This window comes from Tympanuchus pallidicinctus, unplaced genomic scaffold (assembly GCF_026119805.1).
Source record: "Tympanuchus pallidicinctus isolate F22 unplaced genomic scaffold, pur_lepc_1.0 scaffold24, whole genome shotgun sequence".
Taxonomy (NCBI): Eukaryota; Metazoa; Chordata; class Aves; order Galliformes; family Phasianidae; genus Tympanuchus; species Tympanuchus pallidicinctus.
The window spans coordinates 960911-973694 of NW_026294741.1; the positions used below are offsets into that span (position 1 = coordinate 960911).

General features: G+C 39.4%; 2 protein-coding genes across 4 annotated transcripts in view; one reads left to right on the forward strand and one right to left on the reverse strand.

Annotated features, from left to right (window-relative positions):
• Window positions 1-12784, forward strand: part of NF1 (neurofibromin 1) — an 81128-nt gene that overhangs the window by 50918 nt on the left and 17426 nt on the right. For all 3 annotated transcript variants that reach the window (XM_052688439.1, XM_052688443.1, XM_052688442.1), the window contains 9 exons: window positions 6714-7146; window positions 7358-7698; window positions 8244-8446; window positions 9473-9666; window positions 10132-10272; window positions 10470-10749; window positions 11872-12086; window positions 12265-12326; window positions 12451-12565. In XM_052688439.1, the coding sequence (XP_052544399.1) occupies window positions 6714-7146; window positions 7358-7698; window positions 8244-8446; window positions 9473-9666; window positions 10132-10272; window positions 10470-10749; window positions 11872-12086; window positions 12265-12326; window positions 12451-12565 (1984 nt within the window). The remainder of the gene's footprint in view (window positions 1-6713; window positions 7147-7357; window positions 7699-8243; window positions 8447-9472; window positions 9667-10131; window positions 10273-10469; window positions 10750-11871; window positions 12087-12264; window positions 12327-12450; window positions 12566-12784) is intronic.
• Window positions 307-5606, reverse strand: EVI2A (ecotropic viral integration site 2A). The gene is made up of 2 exons (XM_052688446.1): window positions 5288-5606; window positions 307-3225 (listed from the first exon to the last, which is right to left on the reverse strand). Exon 2 carries the CDS (start codon window positions 3207-3209, stop codon window positions 2448-2450), a length of 762 nt encoding a protein of 253 aa, XP_052544406.1. The 5' UTR covers window positions 3210-3225; window positions 5288-5606; the 3' UTR covers window positions 307-2447.

The window sequence follows — 12784 nt, forward strand, 5'->3', positions numbered from 1 at the left end:
TATTTCCTGTTCTTCCCTCACTTGCGCAGTTAAGGTTAGAGTGCAATAATTCTGCAAAAGTTTCCAAATATTGCAACTATAATGGTACAGAACTCCAATATTTAACTGTCTTTGTAAAAAAAACTCCTGCACCGGGGAAGGTTCTGTAACGAAGGAGGTTGTGTTAATGTTAGGAAGTTGGGATGGAGCAGACTTTTTTTCCTGTGCTGCTCGGTGTTCAGGTTTCTGAATTTCTGTGTGATGCAAATCATTAAAATACAGACACCTATTGTGATTTTACCTGAAGTTACTTTGTGTGTTTTGAGATAATTTGTGATCATGCTGCTCTTGTGAAGCTGCGCCTGGAACCTCAGTATGTGAAACTATGAAAGTCAATTTCAGATGCAACGATGCAAACATGTATGAGCAGCAGATTAATGCTTCTAGAGATCACTATCTAAACGTAAGATTTAAAATAGATAAAAAGGACCCCATTTTATTTTCTTCTGCTCAAAAATATATTCTGTTTTAAAATATATTGAAATGGTGCGTATGTGTAGAGTTCATGATAGTTCACAGTAGCAACACCTTAGGAACTGGATGGAATGTCTGCATCTTCCAAATACTACAGGAACTTTGAATTAGCTTAGGAAGTGCTGTACAAAGTGCAGTTCATTTAAAAATAAATAATGCAAATATTAAGTCTTTACATTTTGAATTTGATTCTTACCTTTGTCTTCTGTCAAGCAAGCATTCTCTTATTTTTTGTTTGAAGCCTTAAGAGGACAGGCTATGCTAGGAGTCGAGCAGCTCTGAAATGGCTTGTCTCACGTTGAAGCAAGTTTCTGCAGCTAAAGAGGAAGTTTACCAACACTTGCTGCAGGAAGTGTCAAGAGTAGGAGGATTACTAAGAAGCTTAGCTCAAGGTTTGCATGATTTAAAAGCAGACTTTTCAGTTCAATTCTGTTTGTAAAACTCAAATATTTAGGTGGCCTTTGTTGGGTATGTGTTATGTAGGAATTCGTGAATGCTTGTTTTCCAGTCCTTGCTGAAAACAGTTGTGCTTACAAATTTTTTTGAATGACACAGAAGTAAGTTTGGATTGGATTTCATTTTTACTAATAAAAATTCAGTGGTGGTTTTGATGAGCTATCATTGTTATTAATGGAAATGCAACCATAGGCTCGCTACAGTGAGTCATAGAGCACTTCTGATCACGAGGTGCTGGCTTGCACATCTTCCTTCAGGTAGCTGTGTTACAGGCAGATAGCTGCAGATCTCACCCTTCCTCTGCCTCCCCTTCCCCACTTTGCTTTTCTGTCTGGACAGTGTTGGTGCCTCTTGCCACCATTAAAGGAGGACTGCGTGCTCTAAGCAGTTGTTTTTCTGCTGTCTCTTTTCCGTATCATAACCCAAACTACTTTTTTGTCTCCTTGAGTGTTTTGGCCTGCTGAAGAAACGTGTATGTCTGTCCTCACAGCATTTTGCAAGTGCATTCTTGTGCCTTCCACTATATCTATTCCATGTCCCATGCCTGCTGCTGTGCTCTGCTGGCTGTGCTGGCTGTGCTGGCTATTTTCCAGTCTGTTGCCAACTCCTGCTGCACATGCAAATCCTGATATTATGACACACACTTTCTTGAGTCTTACCTCATTCAAGTTCCCTTCAATCCTCACAGTTTCCACCTGTTTTTGGCTGCAGATCCCACCCTCGTTACTGTTTCTTTTCCTTCTTTCCACTGATAGGATCGTGATTCTCTACTTTTTTCCTGCTTTTCCGTGATACTGTGGTTTTACCCCTCGTGACTTGGAGAAAAAACAGAATGTAAACTTTATTTAAAATTAATTTAACATTTTACTGATGTTTCTAGTTTATTGATGGTTACAAAAAGGAGTTCTTATATTTTAACATACAGTACAAACTTCATATATTTACAGCCAAAGCAAAAAGTATGATTGCTCTCAGTCTGGTTCAGAAGACATTAAGCTGATTTAAGAAGTTTTGATAGAATAAACGTGAAAGGCATTTTAACAGAATAGTTCCTGATTCAGTAATGGCATCAAAGTCGTGACTGAATTATGGTTTTCTTAAAATAGCCAGTGCCTGTGTAGCACTTTAGTCTGTGTAAATATAGCATTTTCTAACTGTCCTTTCCTTTTTTTGTCCCCCAGTGATCTTTGAAAATGGCAAAGTTCTGTCCTGCTTTATCCTGTTTGGTTCATGGTACAACCATGATTGCTGGTTAAAGGAGTTAAAACAGCCCTGGTGCTACTTCTAAAAATCTCTTTAATGCAGTCCTACTCCCTTCTTGATGTACAGGTTTTCACAGCATACCCACTACCTTTAAAAATGAGAAACCTGAAGGTTTAGCTTTCCCATGTTACAGTGTGTGTTGTTTCTTGAAAGCTAAGTTTCTGTCTCATGTTAATCCAGTATAAAATGTAAAAGCTGAAGGTGTTCTTAGTTGACTAAATCTCAACTACAAAATTGGTAAAAATGCTTTTGTGTGACATTGTTTCTCTGTTTTCATGTTTATTATCTGTGTCTTTAACGTGACTCTCAGTGGATTCATCTTGCGTTCTCAATTGGATTGCAGCATCTCTCTCTGATAGCAAGTCCTGCATTACTACATCAGTTCCAGTTGTCTCCTTAGGTATCCTCTGCCACGTTCCTGCTGCAGTTGGCCAGAAGCTGTTGGTAGCCAGAATATCGCCATTGCTCCTGGGCCGACGTTTTCCTTGTTGAGCTTTTTTGACATAGGACAGTTTATTTGCTATTACAACAGTTGACAGAAACAGGAAGGTGCAGATGAGTACAAGGGCTGCTATTATAACGAAGCAAATCAGTGTAAGAAACTTATTGTCTTCACATGTTTCTTTTGTCATGGGGATCTTGGGTGTGCTGGTATTCTTAGGTCCTCCAGTGTCAGGAACACTTTGGGCAGAGGAAGATGAGGAGTTTGGGCCCATTGTTGAAGATAAAGACTGGGGGGTGGCTGTCAGCATTTCAGCAGTGGGTGTTGGTTTGTCGTTAAAATCAATGCCTGCAGGAGATTTTGTGTTGGCTTCTGTTGTGTTCTGACTGCAAGTTAGGTTTTGGCAGTTTGGATACCAGATTTCATTGGTAACCATGGGATAGTCAGTATGGTTTGCACTTAATTGCAAACACAATGAAAAGATTATCCCAAGAGGGAAAGCAGAATGTGGTTTGCCATGTCTCTTTGTCTTCATCTTCCTCTTCAGTCACCTACAAAAATAGAAATTCTGGTGTTAGGAAGTCGCAGTGCTAGTTCTTAGAGGTTTGAATCAGCTTGTCAGGTTTAGCAGCCAGCAGCTTTTCTGATCAGCAGTGTGTTGTAACTTGGCCTCGTGCTTGCCATGTGTGGAAGGGAGCACTCAGCTGCTTGGAATCCTGACTGAATTGGTGGTCTTGGACTTCAGCTCTTACAGTGCTGAATTCCAGTGTTTGGAGGTTTATGTGTGATGTGTATGAAGATGAGAAAAGAACATGAAGCAAAGAGAGGAAAGTGTTTTCTGCTGAGTGCTCCGTGATTTGTGGGTGTCGATACAGACTGCTGTAGTTCCTCCTCTTTAGAGCTAACCATCTTTAAGTTCATCACTTCTGCTTTTAAATGGGGAAGGGAGGCACCCATGTAAAACCTACAGAGTACCGCTTTCTGCTTCACCGTGTTTCCCCAAATATGGGAGAAGTAGCTGTGCTTGTACAGATGGCCAAGCAGAGACCTTAACTGAAAACATTCCTGTAAATGGCAGCAGTAACTTGTTCCAATCGTTTTATTTCTTATCACGGATGTCTGGAGTATTTCATAAATCCCTAGGAAGATCTTTGTTCTCTAATATCTGGTTTATTGTACAAGAGACTGTTTATCACAAACGCACTTCAGATTTGATATTTCCTTTAAAACCTCTGAAATTGTGCAGATTACCATTAGTATTATGCTCTGCTCTACATTAGGGTAATATTCAGATTCGCACCATGAATCAGAGACAAACAGGACAACCTCAGAGTGATGCTGATGAGAGAGGGAAGTTACTGCATCATGCCTGTGCTGAGTCTTCTCAGGTTTACGTGTGTGAGACAGGCTCAGGTCTTATGGCTGGTTGTTGTGCTCCCTGTCTCTGTTAACAGAATGAAATGTTTCCTCCAAGTGCTGTAGTTTACATCTTGTTCGTGTATAAATGCTATCAAGGATGACTGACATTAATGGTGCTGTTTGTAGAAATTTCTTCTTGCAGCTGTTACTTTAAAGGTAACAAAGCACATCTGCATGTTTCTAGGTTTTGGTAACTTGGAAATGTACCAGAAATAAATTTGCTTTTGCCATAGTTGAAAGTTAGCTTATCTACCAGAGAACTTAATGTGTTCACACTCAAAAATCAGAGAGCTAAGCTTGCCTGTCTTTTCAGTATCCAAATGACATCTTTCATACTCTTGGAGCCCCCCAGGGAAGGGAAGGGTGTGATAGCAGGATGATCACTGGGATGGGAGCAGGGTGAGATGGTGGGTGGCTGCTCATGAGGCAGAGGAGAGGAGAATATATTTGTATCTTTCTTTGCAATTCACACTACAAACTAAACTGCTCTGAGTCCTTATTGTTAAGTTTGAATTAGAAACCATCTTAGTTATCAGCTACAGCCTGGGTACAATATTTATCTTCCCGAGGTAACGGTTGCTGGGGAACGCCTTATTGCAGTCTTCAAAAAGGAGGAAAGGCAGCAACAGCACAACCTTTTTGGGGGTGGAGGGAAGCAGGGCATTTCACAAAGTTTCTACATGACGTGCAGAAATGAGGTGCATTTTCCAGTGCAGATGCACTCCAATCCTTACTGCCAGAGAACTGCAGCTGTACGAATGTTTATTTGGACCAATATACTTTTCTTAACAATAAAGAAACTAGTATTGTAAAGGCTTCAGTTATAATCACGTTAGCAAAGGGACTGATCATTACGTAGCTTTTTCTGTTTTTCTTTAACTCAGCAATTTGTGCCCAGGTATTGATAGGGTCCTCTGTCAGTGCAGAGTAACAGTGTCAGTCCGCAGTAACAGGAACCACAGAGCAGTGTAGGCTGCTGTTATTTCTTTAGTCTGATTGTGAACAACTTCTAGCATCACTGAAAGCAATTGTTTATCAGATTCCTTAAATCAGGCAGAGATTGATTGTTAACTGTTGTTACTGGTGGAGTTGTATTTAAACAAAAAAAGTCAAACTTACTTTCAAGTATAATTTCCTACAAAATCTAGGAAACTTTCAAGTGGAACTGAAAGTAGAAGGAAAACGTGCACTTACCTTTCCGTGGTGCAGTCAAAAGAAAGTTGGTGTTTAGATATTTAGTCCGTTAACAGTAAGATTTCTCTGTGTGTGTATTTGCTCTTGGGATGCAAACGTCCATGAACATGAAGCAAGTAGACTTGGACAGTGCTGGGTTTTGATGTGTTTTTTTTTTTTTTTAAGCAAATCTGTAACTGAAATTACATGTCCTGTATTCTAAGTGGAGAACTAAAACCACAGTGATGACCCACTTCCTTCTTTTTTTCTTCTTTTTGTTTTCTTCTAAACGACTAAATGCCATGACATCTTAGAGGGGGAAAAACACCAACTTGCCCAAATTAGCTTTCTGAGTAACAGGAAGTAACACAGGAAAAGAAGTCTCTCGGGCAGACAGATGAATACTTTACATTTGTGATGGGTATCTCCTCCGTTATCCTGTGCTCAGGTGGTTTACCTCAGATGTTACCAGGAGCAGTGTCCCTCTGAGATCAAAATGACTTGTGCTTGCAGTGCTTAGCAGATGTTTCCGTAGCCTGTTGTCTTGCTTTGAAAGAGTTGAGTTGATGCTAGCTCAAAACAAGCTCAAATCTTTAAAAGTTCAAAAACTACTGCAAAGTCTGCTTTTTAATTCTTTCTAATAGAATTTTATCTGCTGTACTGACTCTGAAAACGGTTCAGACAGATGCTCTGTTCGATCTCATAATGTTCAGCAAAGCACTAAATGACAGCAAAGGGTTCTTAATATTTTTGTAGTTCCTGCATGCTTTTCAGGTAAGAATTATTTCACAGATGTGTCCTCTGTACTACTCAAAGAACCAACTGGTCTTAGAAACCATCCACCAAGCATTAGAGTACATTGCTGTGCTTGCTGCAGTATTTAGCAGACAAAATGAGCTGAAAAAAATGGTATGTAGGTGTTTAATTAGTCTTAACCAAGACAATTTAAATAATTTATTTCTACTTATAAAAGTAGGTATAATATGAACCTGTAGAAATGTGTTTAAAATATGAATAGTAATAAAAATAGAGTTTGGGGTGATACTTCATGCCTTTTTTCAAAGAAACCCTTAACTTGCATCAGCTTTGAGCCGATCGATGCACTCTTCCTCAGCAGTGTGGATTTTACTTTTCCTTTGGTTGGAGGTGCTGGATGAGCCTCCTGGCTGTCCAGAGACTTCATGGCTGTGGGAGGTGGTGTGGCACTTCAAAATGAATGAATCCAAACCAAGCTGTAGCATACTGGGCTGAACTCGGTTGGAATATGAGTCGTGACAGAATTTAGGCTGTGGATGCCAGTCCAGTGTCATTGCTTTGAGTTTGACATTTCTGGGGCTGTGTAAATGTCAATCTGTTTTAGTGTAGCAGTGTGTGTGACGCACCACTGAAATGTTTTATTATGGGTCTAGAAGGCAAAGCCAACAGTGTCTGTCATGTTTTCTTACAGTTTCAAGACTGGCCAGATCAATGGAGATTTACTGATATACCACGTCCTGCTAACTCTGAAGCCATACTACGCAAAGCCATATGAAATTGTGGTGGACCTCACACATGCTGGCCCCAGTAATCGCTTTAAAACTGACTTTCTTTCTAAATGGTTTGTAGTTTTTCCAGGCTTTGCTTATGAAAATGTCTCAGCAGTTTTTATTTATAACTGTAATTCTTGGGTCAGAGAATACACCAAATACCACGAAAGACTCTTGACAGGTTTGAAAGGAAGCAAAAGGCTGATTTTCATAGACTCTCCAGGAAAGCTGGCGGAGCACATTGAACATGACCAGCAGAAACTTCCAGCAGCTACTTTAGCTTTGGAAGAGGACTTGAAAGTATTTCACAATGCCCTCAAGTTGGCTCACAAAGACACCAAAGTGTCTATTAAAGTAAGTATTTTCATGCTTTATTAGTGAATTGTTCTATTTTGATAAGATTTTAAATGCGTTTCTGCTGTCTTTTAATTTTCTTCTCTGTCTCACAACACAGTATTATTTCATCCAATTTCATACATGTATCTTGGTCAGATAGAAATGTCACCCTTGTCTCTTTGTATCATTAACAGCAGGTGCTCAACCATTTTTTGATTCTGTTTCTAAGGTTGGATCAACAGCTGTGCAGGTGACATCAGCAGAACGAACGAGAGTCCTGGGACAGACGGTGTTTTTAAATGACATATACTACGCCTCTGAGATTGAGGAAATATGTCTTGTTGATGAGAATCAGTTTACATTGACAATTGCCAACCAGGGAACACCGCTCACCTTCATGCATCAGGAGTGTGAAGCTATTGTGAGGTCCATTATTCACATACGGACACGGTGGGAGCTGTCACAACCAGACTCCATCCCACAGCACACTAAAATTCGCCCTAAGGATGTTCCTGGAACGCTGCTGAACATAGCATTGCTCAACTTGGGAAGCTCAGACCCCAGTTTGCGGTACTGATCTTTTAAATTAATTTCCCTTTGTAAGGAAAAGTTTGGTTTGCAATATGTATTTATTGGGTACATTTGATTGGCTTGGTGCTGAACTTCTTGCTTAATAGCTGTCCCTTGCAGAGCAAATTTTTGGGTCTCATCAAAGAGGGCTGCCTCCAAAAATGAGTCCTTGCTCACTGGCAGACTGTGGCCCTCGGCTCCTGCCTCTCAGCCACTCAGGTGCATTTGGAAATACCTCACATTTCCTGGAACTGGATGCTCTTCTGAGAAGTCTAGTACCAAATTCTTCCAGCATACTCTGTAACTTCATCAGAAACAGCTTAAAACAAAGGAGTAATTTAATTCATTTGTCCGAGGCAAATGTTGTCTCTGAACCTTAACTGATGCAGAAAAGCAGCTCAGGGTTTAAATATAGTACATTATATAACAATATTGATTTGGTTTTGGAAATGTGACTGCCATTGCTGTGATGTCTCAGTGTAATGTGTGTATTTCAAAACAGACAGGAAGACTATTACAAATCACATTGCTTGCTTTGTTTACAGGTCTGCTGCCTATAATCTTCTGTGTGCCTTAACCTGTACCTTTAATTTAAAGATTGAGGGCCAGTTACTGGAAACTTCAGGTCTATGTATTCCTGCCAACAACACGCTCTTTATTGTGTCCATCAGTAAGACTCTTGCAGCTAATGAGCCACACCTTACCTTAGAGTTCTTGGAAGAGTGTATTTCAGGATTTAGCAAATCAAGTAAGTAACGCTGGTGTTCCTCAGTCCTGACCATGAACATGAAACGATTTAAGCTGTCAAGTTTAACAAACGTCCTCATGTTACTGAATCACAGCAACTTTAAGTTACTAATGCTTCCTAGAACTGATTTGGATGTTTTTAAGATGACCCGTTTATATTTGTTTCTTAACAATCAAGTTTAATCTGATAATTCTGTGTTTCTGTGAAGCTGTGTCATCCTCAAAAGCCAATGTTGTGACCTGGGGGGGCATCTGTTGGAGCAGAAACTCCAGCAGTACTTTGATTTACACTCTTGAATGTACACTTTTCTTTCTGCATGGAAAAAAAGGAAGCAGATATTATAAAAAGAAATAAAGCAGCCTGAGCCCAGTCTTTCTAGCTTTCACCAGCCATCTCATTTATCTAAACAATTACTCAGTGTGATCACAGCACAAATTATTTGTTTCGTACCCCTGACAGTTTTGTACAGGGAGTAATCTGGTGATCAGATCTCTATCACACTGTTTTTGATTCACCAGAATTAAGAATGTAGAGAAGAACAAAAAAAGATCTTGGTGAAGTTTTGAGTTCTAGCAGATACCTGAAGAAAACAGTTTGTGTCTTTCAAATGTAAGCCTTTCAGATTGATGATATCTCCTGTCTGGTTCTACCATTCTGCTTTTGTTATCTCTGTTTTGCAGACATAAAACAGCTCTGATTTTACTGCTGGAAGCAGTTTGGAATACATTCTTAAGATTAAAGAGAAATTTTCTTTAGTCCCACTTCATACTAAGCGTACACATCTTTGTCACATGTCTTAAGATACTAAAATGTCAAAATCTCCTTGCTAGATTCTTACAGATGCTTATTGGATGTTATTATTAACAGTGTGCTCCTTATGAAAGCTGTATTCTAGGGTATTATTTGCTCAGATCTGATAGTCGTTACTTTAGCAGGAAAATGAAAGGGTAGTGCTTGCAAATAATTATTTACCTGTTCAGAGACACCAACAGCAATCTTTTGTTACAAAGTGAGTTTTTGTTTCAGGTATTGAACTGAAACATCTCTGTCTGGAGTACATGACTCCCTGGCTGTCCAATCTGGTTCGGTTCTGCAAACACAACGACGACGCGAAGCGCCAGCGAGTCACTGCTATTCTTGATAAGCTTATAACAATGACAATAAATGAAAAACAGATGTACCCTTCTATTCAGGCTAAAATATGGGGAAGTCTTGGACAGGTATAAATTATGCACGATTTCTTGTAATTTCTTCCTAAGCAGATTATAGTGTTTTCAATCACTTACATGAGGATAAAGTTTTTGACAGATAAGACCTTGCTTGTTTCCCAGAAATGTTTTTTGGGGTTCTTTTCCACCTCAAATCCAGTTTCTTCTCAGTAAGTGCAAAGTGCAGCATTTTATGAATAGCTGTGCTTTGAAGCAGAGAGCAAAACAAAAACGATACCGTATCATAGTTCTTCTGCAGTTGTGAAGCATTTTGATCTGATGCAGTTCATTTTGCAATTCTAATATTTCAATGGGCTTTTTCCAGAAAGGTGACAGATCACGAGGACTGTCGCTTACACTTATGATAGCTGTGCACCTTCAACTGAGAAAATGTAATGATTACTCATTCAGAAGATTGTTTACTGTAGAAAAATTATGTTAACCAAACAGTAAGAAAGGCTTTTTTTTCTCTACCAGATTACAGATCTTCTTGACGTAGTGCTGGACAGTTTCATCAAAACTAGTGCCACAGGGGGCTTAGGATCCATTAAAGCTGAGGTTATGGCAGACACAGCCGTAGCACTTGCTTCTGGAAATGTAAAATTGGTTTCAAGCAAAGTGAGTTCCCTCCTTGCCTCTTGAACAGTAATTTCACCTTTAGATAACAGCGTAGCACTGAGGTGCTTTCTGATGACTCAACAATAATGAAAAAAACCCAGAAGAATAACTCTAATGTTGATTTGTAAACTGCTTCTACTGAAATTTTGAGCTCTGCTCTTTGTTTCATAAAAGCAAGATGGTTGCTCTCTTTTCAGGTGATTGGAAGGATGTGCAAAATAATTGACAAGACTTGTCTGTCTCCAACTCCTACGCTGGAACAGCACCTGATGTGGGATGATATTGCCATTCTAGCACGCTACATGCTGATGCTGTCCTTCAACAATTCTCTGGATGTGGCTGCACATCTCCCCTACCTCTTTCATGTGGTTACTTTGTTGGTGGCCACAGGACCCCTTTCTCTCAGAGCTTCCACTCATGGTCTTGTCATCAACATCATTCATTCTCTGTGCACTTGCTCACAGCTTCATTTTAGTGGTAAGTTCTTAACAGGTTTTCAATTGGTTGCTTTTTAGTTTCAGAAATACCAGAGTTATCTTTCTCTCTTTCAACAATTCTGAGCTTGAAAATACTGTCTTGCTGTTGAACTTGTGTAGAAACCAGAATAAGGGTATGAGCCAGAATAACTATGAAGGGGGAGTTAAAATACGACTGGTTTCAAGCAGGTGTGTAGTATGAATTGTATAACGGGTCTTTGAAAAAGGGAAGAAAGTAAGTACCAGTAAGTTCCTGTAATGCAGATTAAGGATAAAATGCATCTGTGCTAAAACTGGCTGATGTGCATCTTTTGAACAGTTGCATAATGTGGTAACAAATATCAGTTACATAAGGAAATTTTGAAACTGCTTAAAGCAGGAATGTTGCATACAGCTGTATGTTAGCGATCCTGAAATATTTGAGATAGCAAAGGGGCAGCAGTCATAGAAGTACACTATAAAATTAGGCTGGATTTTGTGAAAAAAAAATCAAGAAGTTTATGTAATCTTGTTTTTTTAAGTATCTAAAAGCTCCTTTTATGATATCTAAGTGTATTGACAGAGTGTGTGCATAGACACAGACACTTGTATTTAAGGAAAAGCCTTGCTGTGATGCACAGAGAGAAAGGCAAGCTTTCCTGTTTAAAAAATGGGTTTGAAGTACACAGTACTGGAACAAAGTTCAGAATTGTAAGAATATGCAGTGCCAGTACCAGGGCCTTTATTTTCTTCTGATCTAAGGGACTTAATTGCAATGGGAGCCCAAACCAGAATTTAACTGCAGTTTGAACTGACAGTAATGTTGGCCTTCCAATGCAGGAGCGCTCCGTGTTTCCATTCTCTTAACAAATATGAGAAAAAGTCTCAGAAAATCACATCTGTAGACAAATTTCTTTGTATCTATTTCCAGACTGCCTCTCTCTCATGACTGCTTTCAATGATCTGTGCAACAGGCCACAGTTGTTCTGGCACGTTCTGAGACAAGTAGCAAAGAAAACAGTATAGAAACATGCACAGGTTTATCACCTGCTTGTGTATTTGTGGGAGAGTGAGCTTAAGTGTGTTTAAAATATGAATTGTGTGTCAGTGTTTTAAGTCTAATGTGTAAAAATTTGTTCAACAGAGGAGACCAAGCAAGTTTTAAGACTGAGCTTGACTGAATTTTCTCTGCCTAAATTTTATTTGCTGTTTGGAATCAGCAAAGTGAAATCAGCTGCAGTCATAGCATTCCGCTCCAGCTATCGAGACAGGTCATTTTCACCTGGCTCCTACGAGAGGGAGACTTTTGCACTGACCTCCTTGGAAACGGTTACTGAAGCTTTGCTGGAGATCATGGAGGTACGTGTTTCAAAACAAAGTTACAGTGCTGCTTGTTCTACAGCAAGCAGTTTAACGGGCAGTGCCTCCAGTGACATGATAAGGAGCACTTCTGACAACTAGAATAACTGAGCACTCTGAATTAAAATAATTCATTTTCTTTATGCTATATATGTTCAAACAATGTCATTGTTTTTAGGCTTGTATGAGAGATATTCCAACATGCAAGTGGCTGGACCAGTGGACTGAACTAGCTCAAAAGTATGTTATAGATCTCAAAGCATGACCCCTAACTGCCTGTAGTACACCTGGAATTTTCAGTTTTCCATTGTACAGCTTGTCTGTTGTATGTTCATTTAATGCAGTGTACTCTGTTTCTCCACAGGTTTGCATTCCAGTATAATCCATCCCTGCAGCCAAGAGCACTTGTTGTCTTTGGCTGTATAAGTAAGCGTGTCTCTCATGGACAAATAAAACAAATAATCCGAATTCTCAGCAAGGTATAAGGGTCTGTGTTTGTCTTCCTCTCTGACACATAAAACAACTAATTTTTATTAGTATTCCTATTGAATATAAAGCGCAGCATAATTTCACAGTAAATACATTCTTCAAGCATATTCTTCTACAGAGAAACCTGATAGGAAATTGTCTTTGTAGGCCTTCTATTTTAAATTAGTTTGGTGGCAATAAATTTATCAGTGCAGCTACTTGTAGAGTAA